Source organism: Pan paniscus, chromosome 7 (genome assembly GCF_029289425.2).
Source record: "Pan paniscus chromosome 7, NHGRI_mPanPan1-v2.0_pri, whole genome shotgun sequence".
Classification (NCBI taxonomy): Eukaryota; Metazoa; Chordata; class Mammalia; order Primates; family Hominidae; genus Pan; species Pan paniscus.
Window position 1 is genome coordinate 60,775,601 of NC_073256.2, and position 15,776 is coordinate 60,791,376.

Below are 15,776 nucleotides of genomic sequence, written 5' to 3' on the forward strand. Positions count from 1 at the left end.
CTTGCTTCTTCCAGCTCCTGGTGGTTCCAGGCGTTCGTTCTTTGGTGTGTGACTCCAGTCTCTGTCTCTGTCTTCATGGGACCCCTGTGTCCCTTATCTGGGTGACTCTTACAAGAACACTTGTCATTGGATTTGAGTCCCACCCAAATAGTTCAGAGTGATGTCATCTCAGGATCTCTAAAGACGCTTTCTCCAAGTACGGTCACACTCACAGGCTCCAGGAGTTGGGATGTGGGCATATCCTTCTTAGGGCCACCAATTCAGCCCACCGTCATGCACGGCAGTGCAACTTGGTTGACCATCGTCTGCGTCTGCACTGCCCTCAGTGCAGTAAGCCACGCTTTCTGTGCACACCATCTTAACGTAGCTGTGAGTCCATGGGATGCCACATGGTGGGGAAATGGGAAACAAAACAGCCAAGAACTGAGACGGGCAGGCCTGGCCGTGTTGTGGGAGCCAGAGCTGTTGGGACTGCAAGCCCCATTGTGAAAGGCTGCAGAGAAGGTGACATGGATGAAAGAGTGATTTAGGTGTCAGTTTCCCTTAAGAGCAAAGGGAAGGAGAGAGGGAGATGGTTGCTCATGGTGGAAGCAGGAGATGGTGCATTAGGAGATTCTCATTGTCAAAGGCAGAGGGGACAATCCACACACAGTGCAGAGAACAGAGGGGCTGGGGTCGCATGCCAGAGCACTGAGCATGCCTTGGGAGCGTGATTGACACATCCTCCTGTAAGAAGAGAGGAACGGGAGAAAACAGGATGACGAGGTAGGGAGGATCTGAAGAGGAGAGGGAGGTGCAGGTATGCGCAGGTGATAGCCTGATGTGCCATCTACATCCATTGAGCATTTACTGAATGCTAACTATATGCCCAGCAAGACACACAGGTGAGAAGGCATGGCACCTGTTCCCAGGAGGGCCTGATCCTTCAAGGGGCACAGACAGAGGCATGAGTGAGAGCCGTTCAGGGCAGGAAGGGCTAGGAAGCAGCTCCAGGAGGCATGAGCTGCAGTTTCTGTGCACAGGGGGAGCTCTAGCTTGTCTTAGAGGAGAGGGAGCAACAAGAAGGTTCACAAGGAGCTGTTCCAGCTGAAGAGTGAGGATGTTCCAGGACAGAGACACTGCTTTATCAAAGGCAGAGAGCCTGGGGAGTCAGTGTGTTCTGAGTGGGGACAGGCTTGTGTGTGTGGGGAAGGCCACAATGGAGGATGAAGCTGCTGAGGTAGGCAAGGGTGAGCTTACATGGGCCACGCTTCATTTTCTTTTTTTTTCGAGACAAAGTCTCGCTCTGTCCCTTAGGCTGAAGTGCAGCTGCTCAATCTCAGTTCACTGCAACCTCCATCTCCTGGGTTCAAGTGATTCTCCTGCCTCAGCCTCCCAAGTAGCTGGGACTGTAGGCTCATGCCCCCACACCTGGCTAATTTTTGTATTTTTAGTGGAGATGGGGTTTCACCATGTTGGCCAGGCTGGTCTTGAACTGGCCTCAAGAGATCTACCCCCCTTGGCCTCCCAAAGTGCTGGGATTACAGGCATGAGCCACCGCGCCTGGCCCATGTCCATTTTCAAAGCACACAGGACACATGGCAGTATCTGTCTTTTCCCTTGATATTAAAGGAACTTGAGTGTAGGGATATGATCACATCTGGGATTTGGGGAAGTCCCTCTCCAGGCAGCTGGAGGATCTGAGTCCCTGGCCAACCTCAGCACTGAGAAGGGCCGCTCAGCGGGGCTGGAGTTGAGCCGCCACTGTGCAGCACAGAACAGGGTGGGGCAGGAGCTGGGGCAGGGCCTGGCTGGGAGGGAGCCAGGCAGTGCAGGAGCCATCCCCTGCCATACTTTCGGTCCAGGGCAGAAGCACAGGAGGCCAATGCCGGGCCTCTCCCCAGGCATGGTCAGCAGGGAAGGTGCAGCAGGAGGACCAGGAACGGGAGGCTTGGGTGCTTAACATGGCTTCTTGATGTGTGGGCCTTGAGGTTTCGCTGGAGGGGAGGATGTGGAGCCAGGATGGTTCCACGGCCTGAGGGACACGTGAGGGGATGAAGGACTGCAGGCCGAAGTGAGTGTCAGGTGTGGGGCCTGGGGGGCTACATGGGTGGGTTGGGGACCATGCAGGGCAGAGATCAGCAGAGGGGTGACCTGAAGATTGGCCGGCGGTCGTGGGCTGTGAGCTGAGGAGGCTCAGGTAGCTGGAATGGGAACCCCTGCTTGACCCTTTGGGCTGGGAGGGGCAGTGGCTGCAGCCCCTTGGGAGTCAGGGTGTCCTTGTTTCTTCTCAGCCAGGTCATAGAGGATGCAAGCCACAGGAATTCCCATAGCCTTTGTGTGTGTGTCTGTCTTCTACCTGGAAAACAGTAAGAATACTTTCCTGTTCTTTTCTTGTAAAAGTTCATTAAGGGGCTGGATGCAGTGGATCATGAGTCCCAGAACTTTGGGAGGCTGAGGCAGATCACCTGAGGTCAGGAGTTCGAGACCAGCCTGGCCAATATGGTGAAACACCGTCTCTACTAAAAATACAAAAATTAGCTGGGTGTAGTGGCACACACCTGTAATCCCAGCTACTTGGGAAGCTGAGGCAGGAGAATCGCTTAAACCCCGGAGGTGGAGGTTGCGGTGAGCCAAGATCGCACATCGCACTTCAGCCCAGGCGACAGAGCAAGACTCTCAATCATAATCAATCAGTAAAGCTGATGAAAATAAAAAAGCCTGCAAATTAATGTAGGCACCCAGGTCTCCTTAAATTTAGAATCCTTTCCTCAAAAGTCCCCGTTGATACAGAAACACTTTTGAAGCCAGATGTGAAGCACCAGTTGACCCGCAGGTGGGGGTGCCAACTGGTAGGCTGTAGGGTTAGCTCTGGCCTCTGGCAGCCAGCCAGTTGTCTCCTAAGAAAATACTGTGGCGTGAATGCAAAATGTGATTCATCACTTGGCTCCTAATTTCTTTTGATTTTGTCCCCTAGAGCAAGGTCCGTGGTCCTGTCAGTGGAAGTCCGGATAGCATGAATGCCTCTCGACTTAGCCAGCCTGGGCAGCTGATGTCTCAGCCCTCCACGGCCTCCAACAGCTTACCTGAGCCAGCCAAGAAGAGGTAGGTCCTCCTTAGCAGTGCCAAGTGTGACCATCAAGGGCACGTCAGGAGATCGGGGATGGAGGCGTTTGTCACTGGTAAATGTCTGTCTGATGGTATTACCACCTCTCTGGATGTTTGTTGCATCTGCTGGGTCCTGTGGGGACAAAAGTGATACATGTTTGGCTCTCATAGTCCCTTGAAACTTACTAACTAGTTTCTTTGTCCAAGGCTTGGATGACTAACTGCTTAATGAGAACATTGGAAATGCTGGTCAGGCACATGCTGTTACCCTTTATCCATAGGAAGCCACATTCCCTTCAGGGAGGCCCACTTCGTCTCCCCTGAGCCATCTGCCCCCACTCACCCTACCAGTACCTTGAGTTACCGAGTCACCACCCTCCTCCCGGTGCCACTGACCTTCCCATTCTTCCCGTCCTCTCCCTCCTCTTGCCTGAACCATCGCAGCAGAGGTGGGGGCAGGGCTTTCTGCCTCCTGCCTCCTGCCTTTCTGCTGCCAGGCCCTGTGTGGTTGAATTAATCTTCACGAAATACCACTCTGACCAAGGTGTTCCTTAGTCAGTCATAAATAACAGCTTCTCCCTCCGTTATAGATGCTCAGGTCTGAGCTTTCGTCAAGTCTCATCTGGGCCAGCAGTGCATCATCAAATTCTCAGGTCCTGCTGGAGACCTCACTTGAGAGCTCAGGGTTGGGGCCCAGCAGTCTGTGTCTAGCAGCCCTCCGCCCGTTCTCCAGCACACTGCAGGCCACTTCTGCTCCCACGCCCATCTCTTCCTGTGGTTTGTTTGACACCTTCTGTGTGCAGGGCTCTATGGGTTCCTGCAGGCTAATCTCTAGGCATGGGAAACACCGATGATTACCTGGGGCAGGGGAGGAGGTTGGGAGTGACTGATAATTCAAGGTTTCTTCTGAGGATGACGAAAACATTCTGAAACTAGATATGGTGATGGTTGCACAGCTCTGTAAATACGCGAAAACCCTTGAATTGTACACTTTAAATGGGTGAGCTTTATGGTATATAAATTATATCTCAATACAGTCTGCTTTGAAGAATCTTGTACTTGGGAGTTTGTAGCCTCTTTTGGTGTTTATGTGACCTTGGATACTTAATTTTCTCTTGGCTGTATGGCACGCGCTTGTAATCCTAGCACTTTGGGAGGCCAAGGCAGGAGGTTCGCAGGAGTTCGAGGCAAGCCTCCTGGGCAACATGGTGAGACTGTCTCTCTCTCTTTTTTTTTTTTTTTTTTTTTTTTTTTGAGACAGACTCTGGCTCTGTTGCCCAGGCTGGAGTGCAGTGGTACGATCTTGGCTCACTGCAACCTCCACCTCTCAGGTTCAAGTGATTCTTCTGCCTCAGCCTCCCGAGTAGCTGGGACTACAGGTGCATGCCACCACACCCGGCTAATTTTTTGTAGTTTTAGTAGAGATGGGGTTTCACTGTATTAGCCAGGATGGTCTCAATCTCCTGACCTTGTGATCCACCTGCCTCAGCCTCCCAAAGTGCTGGGATTACAGGCATGAGCCACTGCACCCAGCCTTTTTTTTTTTTTTTTTTGAAATGGAGTTTCGCTCTTATTGCCTAGGCTGGAGTGCTATGGCACGATCTCAGCTCACCTCAAACTCAGCCTCCTGGGTTCAAGCGATTCTCCTGCCTCAGCCTTCCGAGTAGCTGGGATTACAGGCATGAGCCACCAGGCCTGGCTAATTTTGTATTTTTATTAGAGACAGGGTTTCTCCAGCCTGTTGGTCAGGCTGATCTCGAACTCCCGACCTTGGGTGATCCGCCCGCCTTGGTCTCCCAAAGTGCTGGGATTACAGGCGTGAGCCACCGCACCCGGCCCTTTTTTTTTTTTTTTTTTAAATAAAAATTATTTCCCCAACCTCTCATGAGCTCCTGGAGTATAGTAGCTAGACCGGGAGCCTGTTCCATTCCCTTCTGGGGCAGGCACTGAGCCTTTAGGCTAGCTAGAGGCCCCATAGATGAGGCTTGGCAAAAATGTGCTCTGAGCTCCTGCCATCAGATTGTCACATTTTGCAGAGTGAGAGGAGTTCCAGGGCAGTCTTCCTTTATGTGGCTTATTCCCTTCAGTGATGTCCTCAAAGGTCTAGAAAGGTGGACCTGGGTATATAGGATGTCTCTCGTCTCCCCACAGCATAGAGCTGAGGTTAGAAAAAGACAGATGTTTTACTACATGCTGCTCTTTCTCACTGTGGCCCAGTCCTCAGAGGAAACATGGGTTTCTTATTATAGAAAAGAGAGAGATCAGATTAGATGAAACCAAATCCCAGAACTTGATTGTCAACAGATTCCAAGGAACTGTGAACCCTGATAAATTCCTTGGCCTTTTTTTTGTCTACTTCAAAAATTGGAAAACAGGTGATTTGGAGAATATCTTTAGATTTTGGCAGTTTGAAAATTAAATTCAGCTATCTAGTAAGTCAGAAAGCAGAAAGAGCTCTTTTTACTTCTGACTTTTATTGAGATCTGTTTGCTTTTTTGCATTTTGGACAGTAACGCTCATATGTGGAAAGTGCATAACAAGATGAATGAAAGTATTAGTCAATGGGTTGGTGTTTTAAGACACTCAGGATCAAAATAATTGTTACTTCATTTAAAAAGTATTATCAAAACTCTCTAGCATATTTTAAAATAGCAGTGTTAGCTCTGATAACTAATAATGACCACTTTCTAATAATTTGATCATTTTCTTTAGTGAAGAACTGGTGGCTGAAGCACATAACCTGTGCACCCTGCTAGAAAATGCCATACAGGACACCGTGAGGGAACAAGACCAGAGTTTCACGGTAACAGCTTGTGTGAGCCTCCTGCGATTCCATGTCCTTTCTTTCTATGGCAAAATAGAAGGGAAAATGGAAATGCAATCTGGCATTATCCTCAACCTCAGTGTTTGTTTGTTTGCTTGTTTATTTGTGACAGGGTCTCTCTCTCTCATCCAGGCTGGAGTGCAGTGGCATGATCTTGGCTCACTGCAACCTCCGCTTCCCGGGTTCAAGTGATTCTCATGCCTCAGCCTCCTGAGTAGCTGGGACTACAGGCGTGCGTCACCACATTCAGCTGATTTTTTCAGTGTATATTTATAATTTTCTAGTACACATTTTTTATTATTCATAATAATAGTGATGGCTAACAATTATTGAAGGCTTACAACTACATATATGCATTATCTTATTTAATCCTTGGAACACTTAATTCCGATGACGAGGAGGAAGGTAGCATTGTTCCCAGAAGCCTGTCCCCACCTGCACCATTGGTACTACTGCTGAGTATTTGTGTGTTGAGTGCTGGGCTAGGAGCAGGAACCAGCCATGGCCTTGTCCTCAGGGCCTTGGAGCTTAGTGGTAGGTAGTACTAGTTATGAGAAAACTAGCCAAGTTACAGGTACATTAAGACAAAGCTTCCATTGTTGAGAGAATCCTGCATCATTTGCTTAGATCTTTACATGGCCTTTACCTGCTAATCACTTGCTAACCTCCCCTAACTTTAAGCTTTTGGAAGAATTACAAGGGATACCACTGTGAATTGCAGCCTTTGCTGATGTAGTCACATGTCCTCCTCCAGTCTGTGGACATTCTGTATCTCTTGCTGCTCTCCTCCTCCTGGCACGATAATGTTTTGATCAGTTCATTGCTTACTTGCATGTCTGTGGGAGGAAGAGGAAGTCTCATCAGGCCAAGTCATGTGGTGAGGCTGGAAATCCATAACTGAGATTAGCTACCCACAGTGAGCACGGGAGTGAGTGCTGTGAGCCACGGTGGTACTGACATCGACTTTCTAATTCCCACAGTCACAGAATCTCAAGGACTCTGAGCCAATTCAAAGAAAAGATCCTGTACAGTTTGAATATGTAACTTAGCTTAAGAGTACCCTGCAGTCACAAGACTTATTAATAAAAGGGTTTGGCTTTTTAATTTGTATTTGTTTAATTTATTTGTTTTATGCGGCCTGGGTCTTGCTATGTTGCCCAGGCTGGTCTTGAACTCCTGGCCTCAAGCGATCCGCTCGCCTCTGCCTCCCAAAGTGCTGGGACTATAGGCATGAGCCACCATACCCAGCCAATAAAGGGGTTTCAATATATTTCTTTTTATTTTTTATTTTTTATTTTTTGAGATGGAGTCTTGCTCTTTTGCCCAGGGTGGAGTGCAATGGCACGATCTCAGCTCACTGCAACCCCTACCTCCCAGGTTCAAGTGATTCTCCTGCCTCAGCCTCCTGAGTAGCTGGGACTATAGGAGCTTGCCACCACGCCTGGCTAATTTTGTATTTTTAGTAGAAATGGGGTTTCACCATTTTGGCCAGGCTGGTATCGAACTCCTGACCTCATGATCTGCCCACCTTGGCCTCCCAAAGTGTTGGGATTATAGGCATGAGCCACTGTGCCTGGCTGGGTTTTAGTATATTTCTCAATTGTCCTGATTTCCTCCTGAAGAGGAAAAATAACCTGAAATGTGTTGGTGGCTGTTGTATTTTTAACATGTCTGTTGACTTTCAGGCCCTAGACTGGAGCTGGTTACAGACGGAAGAAGAAGAGCACAGCTGCCTGGAGCAGGCCTCATGATGTGGGGGGACTCGACCCCCTGACATGGGGCAGCCCATAGCAGGCCTTGTGCAGTGGGGGGACTCAACCCCCTGACATGGGGCTGCCTGGAGCAGGCCGCGTGACGTGGGGCTGCCTGGCCGCGGCTCTCACATGGTAGTTCCTGCTGCACTGATGGCCCAGCGGTCTCTGGTATCCAGATGGAGCTCTCGCTTCCTCAGCAGCTGTGACTTTCACCCAGGACCCAGGACGCAGCCCTCCGTGGGCACTGCCGGCGCCTTGTCTGCACACTGGAGGTCCTCCATTACAGAGGCCCAGCGCACATCGCTGGCCCCACGAGCGTTCAGGGGTACAGCCACGGCAGCTCCTTCCTCTGCCGTGAGAAAAGTGCTTGGAGTACGGTTTGCCACACACGTGACTGGACAGTGTCCAATTCAAATCTTTCAGGGCAGAGTCCGAGCAGCGCTTGGTGACAGCCTGTCCTCTCCTGCTCTCCAAAGGCCCTGCTCCCTGTCCTCTCTCACTTTACAGCTTGTGTTTCTTCTGGATTCAGCTTCTCCTAAACAGACAGTTTAATTATAGTTGCGGCCTGGCCCCATCCTCACTTCCTCTTTTTATTTCACTGCTGCTAAAATTGTGTTTTTACCTACTACTTTGGTGGTTGTCCTCTTTTCGGCAAAGTTGGAGCGAGTGCCAAGCTTTCCATCTGTGGTCCTTTCTGCCAAGAGCGACTCATAGTAACCAGGATGGGAGAGCAGCTGCCTTATTCTGAATCCCAAAAATTACTTGGGGGTGATTGTCACAGAGGAGGGACAGAAAGGGTATCTGCTGACCACCAGCCTGCCTACCCATGCCCATGTCGCCATTCCTGCTCAAGCGTGTGTGCTGGGCCGGGGAGTCCCTGTCTCTCACAGCATCTAGCAGTATTATTAAATGGACTCATTTTTAAAATAGCTCCTATATTTTGTAACATGTCTCAAACACTCATACTGGGTTCCACAATCCACTGTTAGAATACCTATGGTTAGGGCTTCTGAACTAAAATAATGGAAAATTTTAACAATTTGTATAGTGCCTGGATCATTACTAGTGCCATAACCCTGCTTCTTCAACATTTCACAGAACTTCTCTTTTATATAAAGGCAAGAGCACAAAATGAGTTCAGATGATCACAAACAGGTGAGTTTTGTTGGAGAAGAAAGTTGGAGTAGGAGACTTTCACAAGTGGTTTCCATGGAGATAGAATGAAGCATTCTGTGGTCAAGTTAAGTTTAGGGAGCTATTCATGTTTCACTTGCTTTGTGGAGATTCACACTATGCACTGGGAAAGTATCTGAAAAGTCTTATAATAAAGAAACAGGCTTAACTTTGTATAAGAACACTGTTTATCAATGTCATTTGGCTATAGAAACATTTTCTCCTGCTGATTGTGTGTGTGAAACATGTATTAACATTCCAATGAACTAGCATTTAATAAAGCACAATTTTGGAAACCCTGGTAAATGACAGTGGGAAATAACACCCGAAAGGCAAGGACGGGCAGATTGGGGAGGGAAAGGATGTTGGGCTAAGGGCTGTGAGCTTATGTTACAGGCAACTGAGCCACTGAAGAATTTTGACGAAGAAAATGCCAACCAAAGCAGTCATTTTAAAAGTTTATGGCTATTCAGTTACAGGACAAGTTGTGAAAAGAAAGAAAAAAAAATGGAAAAAGTTTATGGCTGAAACAGTGTAATTGATTAAAAAGTGAAAATCCAGGCCGGGCGCGGTGGCTCACGCCTGTAATTCCAACACTTTGGGAGGCTGAGGCAGGCAGATCACCTGAGGTCGGGAGTTCGAGACCAGCCTGACCAATATGGAGAAACCCTGTCTCTACTAAAAATACAAAAGCCAGGCGTGGTGGGACATGCCTGTAATCCCAGCTACTCGGGAGGCTGAGGCAGGAGAATCACTTGAACCTAGGAGGCAGAGGTTGCAGTGAGCAGAGATTGTGCCATTGCACTCCAGCCTGGGCAAAAAGAGCGAAACTTTGTCTCAAAAAAAAAAAACAAAAAAAAAGTGAAAATCCAGGAGTTAGTATGTCTGCTTCCAAAAAGATTAGATAGATACATTTTTTCCTCTCAGTAAGTACAGCTAAACTCCTTGGTCACATAAACACAAGACTCTGAAAGGTAGAGATAAGATGGAAGACTATCCCTGGACCTTGGGATCTGAGGAAGGACTCTGGTAGTTATTCCGTGGCTTTTCTTTTTGTCTCAAGGTTGAGTGCTGGCTTCGGAAGGCCAAGGCGGGCGGATCAGGAGGTCAGGAGTTTGAGACCAGCCTGACCAACATGGTGAAACCCCGCCTCTACTAAAAATACAAAAATTAGCCGGGTGTGGTGGCATGCGGCTGTAATCCCAGCTACTCAGGAGGCTGAGGCAGGAGAATCGCTTGAACCCAGGAGGCTGAGGCAGGAGAATCGCTTGAACCCGGGAGGCGGAGGTTGCAGTGAGCCAAGATCATGCCACTGCATGGGTGACAGAGCAAGACTCTGTCTCAAAAAAAAAAGATATGAGTGCTGGAGAAGCCAACCAGTGGGCACAGACAAGAAAGCCTGCTCTCTCTACCTGCGTTAGTTTCCTAGACCTGCCCTAGCTAGTTACCACAACTTTGGTGGCTTACATGACAGAAACTTATTCTCTCCCAGTTCCGGAGGCCAGAAGTCTGAAATAAAGGTGTGAACAGGATCACACCTCTTCTGAAGGCTCTAGGGAGGTTCTATCCCTGGTGGCGTCCAGCTTCTGTTGGCTTTAGGCAATCCTTGGCTTGTGACTGCATCTCTGCCCCTGGGTCATATTGCTGCCGCTTTCTCTGTCACATCTCTGCTGTGTATCTCTTACAAGAATACTTGCCATTGGATTTAGAGCCAATTTGAAAAATCCAGGGTAAGCACTTTGTCTCAAGATGTTTCATGTAATCACAGTTTGCCATATGAGGTAATGTTCACAGGCTCTGGAGATTATGATGTGGACATCTTCTTGGGGGCCACCATTCAGCCCACTACAGTCCACCCTCTGGCACCCCAAAATCCATATTTGTCCTACATGAAAAAGACATTTATTCCTCCCAACATCTCCCAAAGTCTCAACTCATACAGCATGAACTAAGACCAAATTTGCATCTATATATTAGCTCAGAAGTCCTGCATCTCATCATCTAAGTCAGATGTGGGTGAGACCCTGTGCATGATTCATTTTAGGATTAAATTTCTCTGGCTGTGGACCTGTGATACTACAGGTTATCAGCTTCCAAATAACTTTGGAATTTGGATAAATAAATTTATTTAAAATGATGTAATAGGCATATGATAGATGTTCTCATTCTGAAAGGGAAAATTGGAAGGGATAAAGAAGTCACCATTCCCAACCAATTTTGATCTAGCAGAGAAAATTCCATTAGGATTCAAGGCCTGCAAATAATTCCCTAGCTTGAAGTGCCGCCCACTGGGCCCACAGCAGTTGTGCAGACCTTTGTGTCTGCTCACAGCAGAACCATGGGCCTCTCTGTACCCATGGTGGCTCCATAGGCCTCTGAGTCTGTGCTCACAGTGACCTCATAGGCCTCTGTCTCTGCATCCATCACTTCTGTCTGCTCCTCTGGCCTCTGCCTCTGTGCCCCTGGCTCTGCCCTTGGAGTCATTCTTGCTTTTTCTTGAAGGATAGCATGTTTGCAGCCCAGTAGCTCTATCAGCCCATTTCTTGCCCGTAGCAGTTTGGATTTCAACAGCCTTTTCTCATTTCACACTGTCTCTGTCACTTCCAGGCTAAGCTGTCTCTGCTGATGTAACATTCTCAAAAATCTTGTGGGTCCCCTGTGTAATGTCATGGAGTTCAATGCCATTAGACAAGAGGGTCCTCCACAAATTTTCTGGGATAATCCCATCTCTATTCCTGACTTCTACTGAGATGGTTGAGTGAGTCCAAGAGTCCCATGCTTCATCTCTTCGTGCCACCACACCCAGTACATTTTTCTTATTTTTGTAAAAGAGATGGGGTCTCGCCATGTTGCCCAGTCTGGTCTTGAACTCCTGGGCACGATCCTCCTGCCTCCACCTCCCAGAGTGCTGGGATTACAGGTGGCCATGTTTGACACTTCAGCAAAACTGCAATTTAAGTTATTAACTTTATTGAGTACTTATGTGGAAACAAAAATTAAGTCCCTTCTCCCGTGGAGCTGGCATTGCACATTGGTGGGAGGAGGAGTGAGCAGGGAGTGCATAATGTGCAACCACGTGTGAAAGTTACCAGTCGTTCTTAGTACTGTGAAGGAAACACACAAGTAAAAACCTGGGCCTGGTCCAGGAACGTGACAAGGGTGTGACTGCCAGGCTGGGACCTGAATGATGAGAAGAAGGCAGCCAGGGAAAGAACCATACAATGAGGGGACAATGCTGAGCAGGCACATGTATGTATGAAATATGGGCGTGTGTGTGTCCTAAACAATGAGAAAAGTGGCAAGAAATGCAGTAGGAGAGCAGGCAGGAGGTGGATCACATAAGGCCTTGTGGGCCATGAAAAGGAGCTTGGATTTTTTTTTTTTTTTTTTTTTTTTTTTTTGAGACTCACTCTTGTTGCCCAGGCTGGAGTGCAGTGGCCCGATCTTGGCTCACTGCAACCCCCACCTCCAGGGTTCAACCTCCCTGCCTCAACTTCCCAAATAGCTGGGATTACAGGCGCCCACCACCACGCCTGGCTAATTTTTGTATTTTTAGTAGAAATGGGGTTTCACCATGTTGGCCAGGCTGACCTTGAACTCCTGACCTCAGGTGATCCGCCTGCCTCAGCCTCCCAAAGTGCTGGAATTACAGGTGTGAGCCACTGCGCCCCGCCAGGAGCTTGGATTTTATCCTAAGTGCAGTGGGAGGGTGTATAAATAGGGACATATTTTGATACTACATCCTAAAAAGATCACCCTCTGTTTGGGGAATGTTCTATAAGAGGACAAGAGCAGAAGCAGGAAGCCCACTGAGGAGGCTTTGGCAACAGTTCAGGAGGTCATGGGAGTTTGATCTAGGGCAGTGGCAGCTCGGGATGAGAGGTCATCCAGTTCAGCACATATTCCTGAGACAGAACAGACAAGGTCTGCTGGCAGACGGGATGTGGGGTGTGAAAAGAGCAATTAAAAATGACTCCTATGGGTTTGGCCTGATAGCAGGGTGGATTAAAATGCTATTAACTGAGATGGGGGAAAGTTAAGGAGAAGCTGGTGGGGCAAGAGTCAGGAGTTCTTTAGGACATTTTATCTTTGAGATGCCTATTATGGACTAGAGCTATCCAGTAGACAGCCTGATGTATGAGACTGGAACTCAAGGGAGAGGTCAAGACTTGAACTATGAGTTTAGGAGACTTTCAAGCTAGACATGCCATTTAAACAGGTAAAACTGGACAAGTTGGAAAAGCTGGTTAGAAGACTGAAGTGTGAAGCCATTTCCCATAAAGGCTGGAGAGTGGAGGAGGAGCTGGGAACCAGTGCTCAGGCGCACATGCGCGCACACACACCCCCTGCTGAGGACTGGCCAGTGAGGAAAAAGGAAACCCAGAGCATGTGGAATCTTAGAAGCCAATTGAAGCAAGTTATTTCAAGAAGAACTTTGTGAAGCAGATCAAATGTCGGTTGTTCTAAGACGATAAGGACAGATAATGGATTATTTTCCTTGGTTTCTCTGGCACTAATTTTAAAAATATATTTGTAAAAATGGACTAGGTGCAGTGGCTCACACCTGTAATCTAGCACTTCAATAGGCCAAGGCGGGTGGATCACTTGAGGTCAGGAGTTTGAGACCAGCCTGGCCAACATGGTGAAACCCCATCTCTACTAAAAATACGAAAATTAGCTGGGCATGGTGGCGGGATCCTGTAATCCCAGCTACTCGGGAGGCTGAGGCAGGAGAATCACTTGAACCCGGGAGGTAGAAGTTGCAGTGAGCCGAGATCGTGCCATTGCACTCTGGCCTGGGGGACAAGAGTGAAACTCTGTCTCAAAACAAAAAAATTTGTAAAACTGATCCCACAATTCCCTACATTTGTAACTTTTAAAATTCAGAGGTAAATACATTTTTATTTAAGGAGGAATAATTCTTCAGAGCAAAATAATCTGAATATCACCTGGAATAGAGATTGGACAGAAAAAAATGTGAACAGGGAAAACTAGGACAAGTCATATATGTAAATGAGAGTATAAAGAGAGTAAATGAGAGTGGTCACAGCTCACTGCAGCTTAACTAATCAGATAGTTAAGTTGCAGGCATAAAGTTTTTTTAACTTTTATTCCTCAAGTAATAAATTGAGGAAAATACAAATATGTACAAAATTTTTACAAAAGCTATCCATAAAAGGGCAAGTAGTAATATATAGAAAAGATCTACCAGATTAGTAACAAACTACCCCATTAGGAAAATGGTAAATGATATGAATAGGAAATTCAAAAAAAGAAGAATTACAGATTTCCAATAAGCATAACTTAAGATATACACTGATATTGTAAGGAAACACAATCACCACAACCTTGCTAATCAAAGAAACTAATGATATTTATTGGAAAATAATGGGAATTTTTAATAGACTGGGTTAGAAGACTAGAAGTGTACGTCCCAAAATATTAATAGTTCAGCTGTAGGGTGAGATCACTGATTTTAATTTTCTCCTTTTATACATTTTTCCAGATTTCTCTACAGCAACTACGTATCATTTTGTAATAAATTTTAATTTTTCGATGCACAAAGCAATTGCCTGGAATTGCAGTTCGATATGAACCCAGGAGTTACGCTTGTAAAATAAACTATTGCTGATGTGACATTTCCATTTCTCAAGCAGACTGTGAATTTCTCAGATGTAGGTCATCATGTTATAATTAGGGTTCCATTGCTCATGATCTAGATAAAACACTTCTCCCTTTCTTGTGGTCTCTTCATTAATTTGGTCCCTACCGCAAAGGCAGGGGGATTAAAAATAAAATATCTTTTGACACTGGTTGGCAGGTGTACTAACACGTGTGCGGGAGGATTCCTGTTCTCGGCATGGTTCACGCCGGGCTCCGGCAGCGCCCTAGTACGTGAGGGGCTGCACTGGAGTGTGGACTGCCCGGTATCCTTAGAGAAAGTTTTGACAGTGTGACGCCAGTGTCGCCTCTAACCACGTACAAAACGCGCCATGCATTGGGTAGCTATTACAGCGCACATTTTTCTGCAGGAAGCTACCCCAACAGCGCAAGTATTTCAGAATCAAGATCGCACTCCCGTTTCCCCTTCTAGGGAAAGGATTCCAGATAAACACTGAGAAAACAGATTTAATATCTTAGGTCAAAACTCCAGGTCTTCCCATAGGAAGGCCCCTGGGCTGTCATTCTGAGGTGCCTATTTCCCCCGCGCGGTGTCCACGTCCACGAGTCCACGAACCCTCCGGGTTCTCTCTCCTCACCTGCCGAGGGCTCGCCCCTCTAGCCCCGCCCCGCCCCGCCCAGGACGCGTGACGTCACAACAAGCGCCGTGCGCCCCGCCCCCCATCGGGGGCAACCATTGTTCCGCCGGTCGCGCCGGTGGCGCCGGAGCTGGGTTGCTCCTGTGCCCGTCTCCAAGTCCTGGTACCTCCTTCAAGCTGGGAGAGGGCTCTAGTCCCTGGTTCTGAACACTCTGGGGTTCTCGGGTGCAGGCCGCCATGAGCAAACGGAAGGCGCCGCAGGAGACTCTCAACGGGGGAATCACCGACATGCTCACAGGTTAGCACCGGGCCGGGCCCCGCTGGCTTTCTTCTTTCCAGCCTCTTCCCCTGCCTTCCTTCTCTCCCACACCGACAGTCCAGTGGGTGGGGTAGGTTCCTTGCAGCGGGTCGTCTTCCGTGGGGATCTCCCTCCGGCGCCCCTGGCTGGTTGTCAGTCCTGCCGGCTACACCTGGGCCATCGCTTGGGCTGCTTTTGGTCTGGCCCTTGGAGGAAACGGGTGGTCACTGTCTCTTAGAGGCTGCCATATCCCCTTCCAGAAAACAGTTCTCGTTTGTTTACTCGTGGTTCTTGTTCACCCGAGCCTTCTGTTGCCTTTCAGAACTCGCAAACTTTGAGAAGAACGTGAGCCAAGCTATCCACAAGTACAATGCTTACAG

General features: G+C 48.0%; 3 protein-coding genes across 15 annotated transcripts in view; 2 read left to right on the forward strand and 1 right to left on the reverse strand.

The window, feature by feature from the left end:
- Positions 1-9,134, forward strand: part of IKBKB (inhibitor of nuclear factor kappa B kinase subunit beta) — a 60,860-nt gene extending 51,726 nt beyond the window's left edge. For 4 of the 9 annotated variants that reach the window (XM_008976912.5, XM_024929847.4, XM_034966008.3 and 1 more), the window contains 3 exons: positions 2,957-3,084; positions 5,800-5,902; positions 7,597-9,134. In XM_008976912.5, coding sequence (XP_008975160.1) covers positions 2,957-3,084; positions 5,800-5,902; positions 7,597-7,662 — 297 coding nt within the window. In that variant the 3' untranslated portion in view covers positions 7,663-9,134. Of the gene's footprint in view, positions 1-2,273; positions 2,349-2,956; positions 3,085-5,799; positions 5,903-7,596 lie in introns of those variants that run through there. The other 5 variants (XM_034966007.3, XM_055116512.2, XM_057303000.2 and 2 more) reach the window with 2 other exon arrangements.
- PLAT (plasminogen activator, tissue type) overlaps positions 1-15,776 on the reverse strand; it is a 507,407-nt gene that overhangs the window by 148,002 nt on the left and 343,629 nt on the right. The window lies entirely within an intron of this gene.
- Positions 14,857-15,776, forward strand: part of POLB (DNA polymerase beta) — a 34,012-nt gene continuing 33,092 nt past the window's right edge. The window contains exons 1-2 of one of the 5 annotated variants that reach the window (XM_003823288.5): positions 14,857-15,396; positions 15,719-15,776. In XM_003823288.5, the coding sequence (XP_003823336.1) occupies positions 15,336-15,396; positions 15,719-15,776 (119 nt within the window). In that variant the 5' untranslated portion in view covers positions 14,857-15,335. The remainder of the gene's footprint in view (positions 15,397-15,718) is intronic. The other 4 variants (XM_055116514.2, XM_055116515.2, XM_034966012.3 and 1 more) reach the window with 4 other exon arrangements.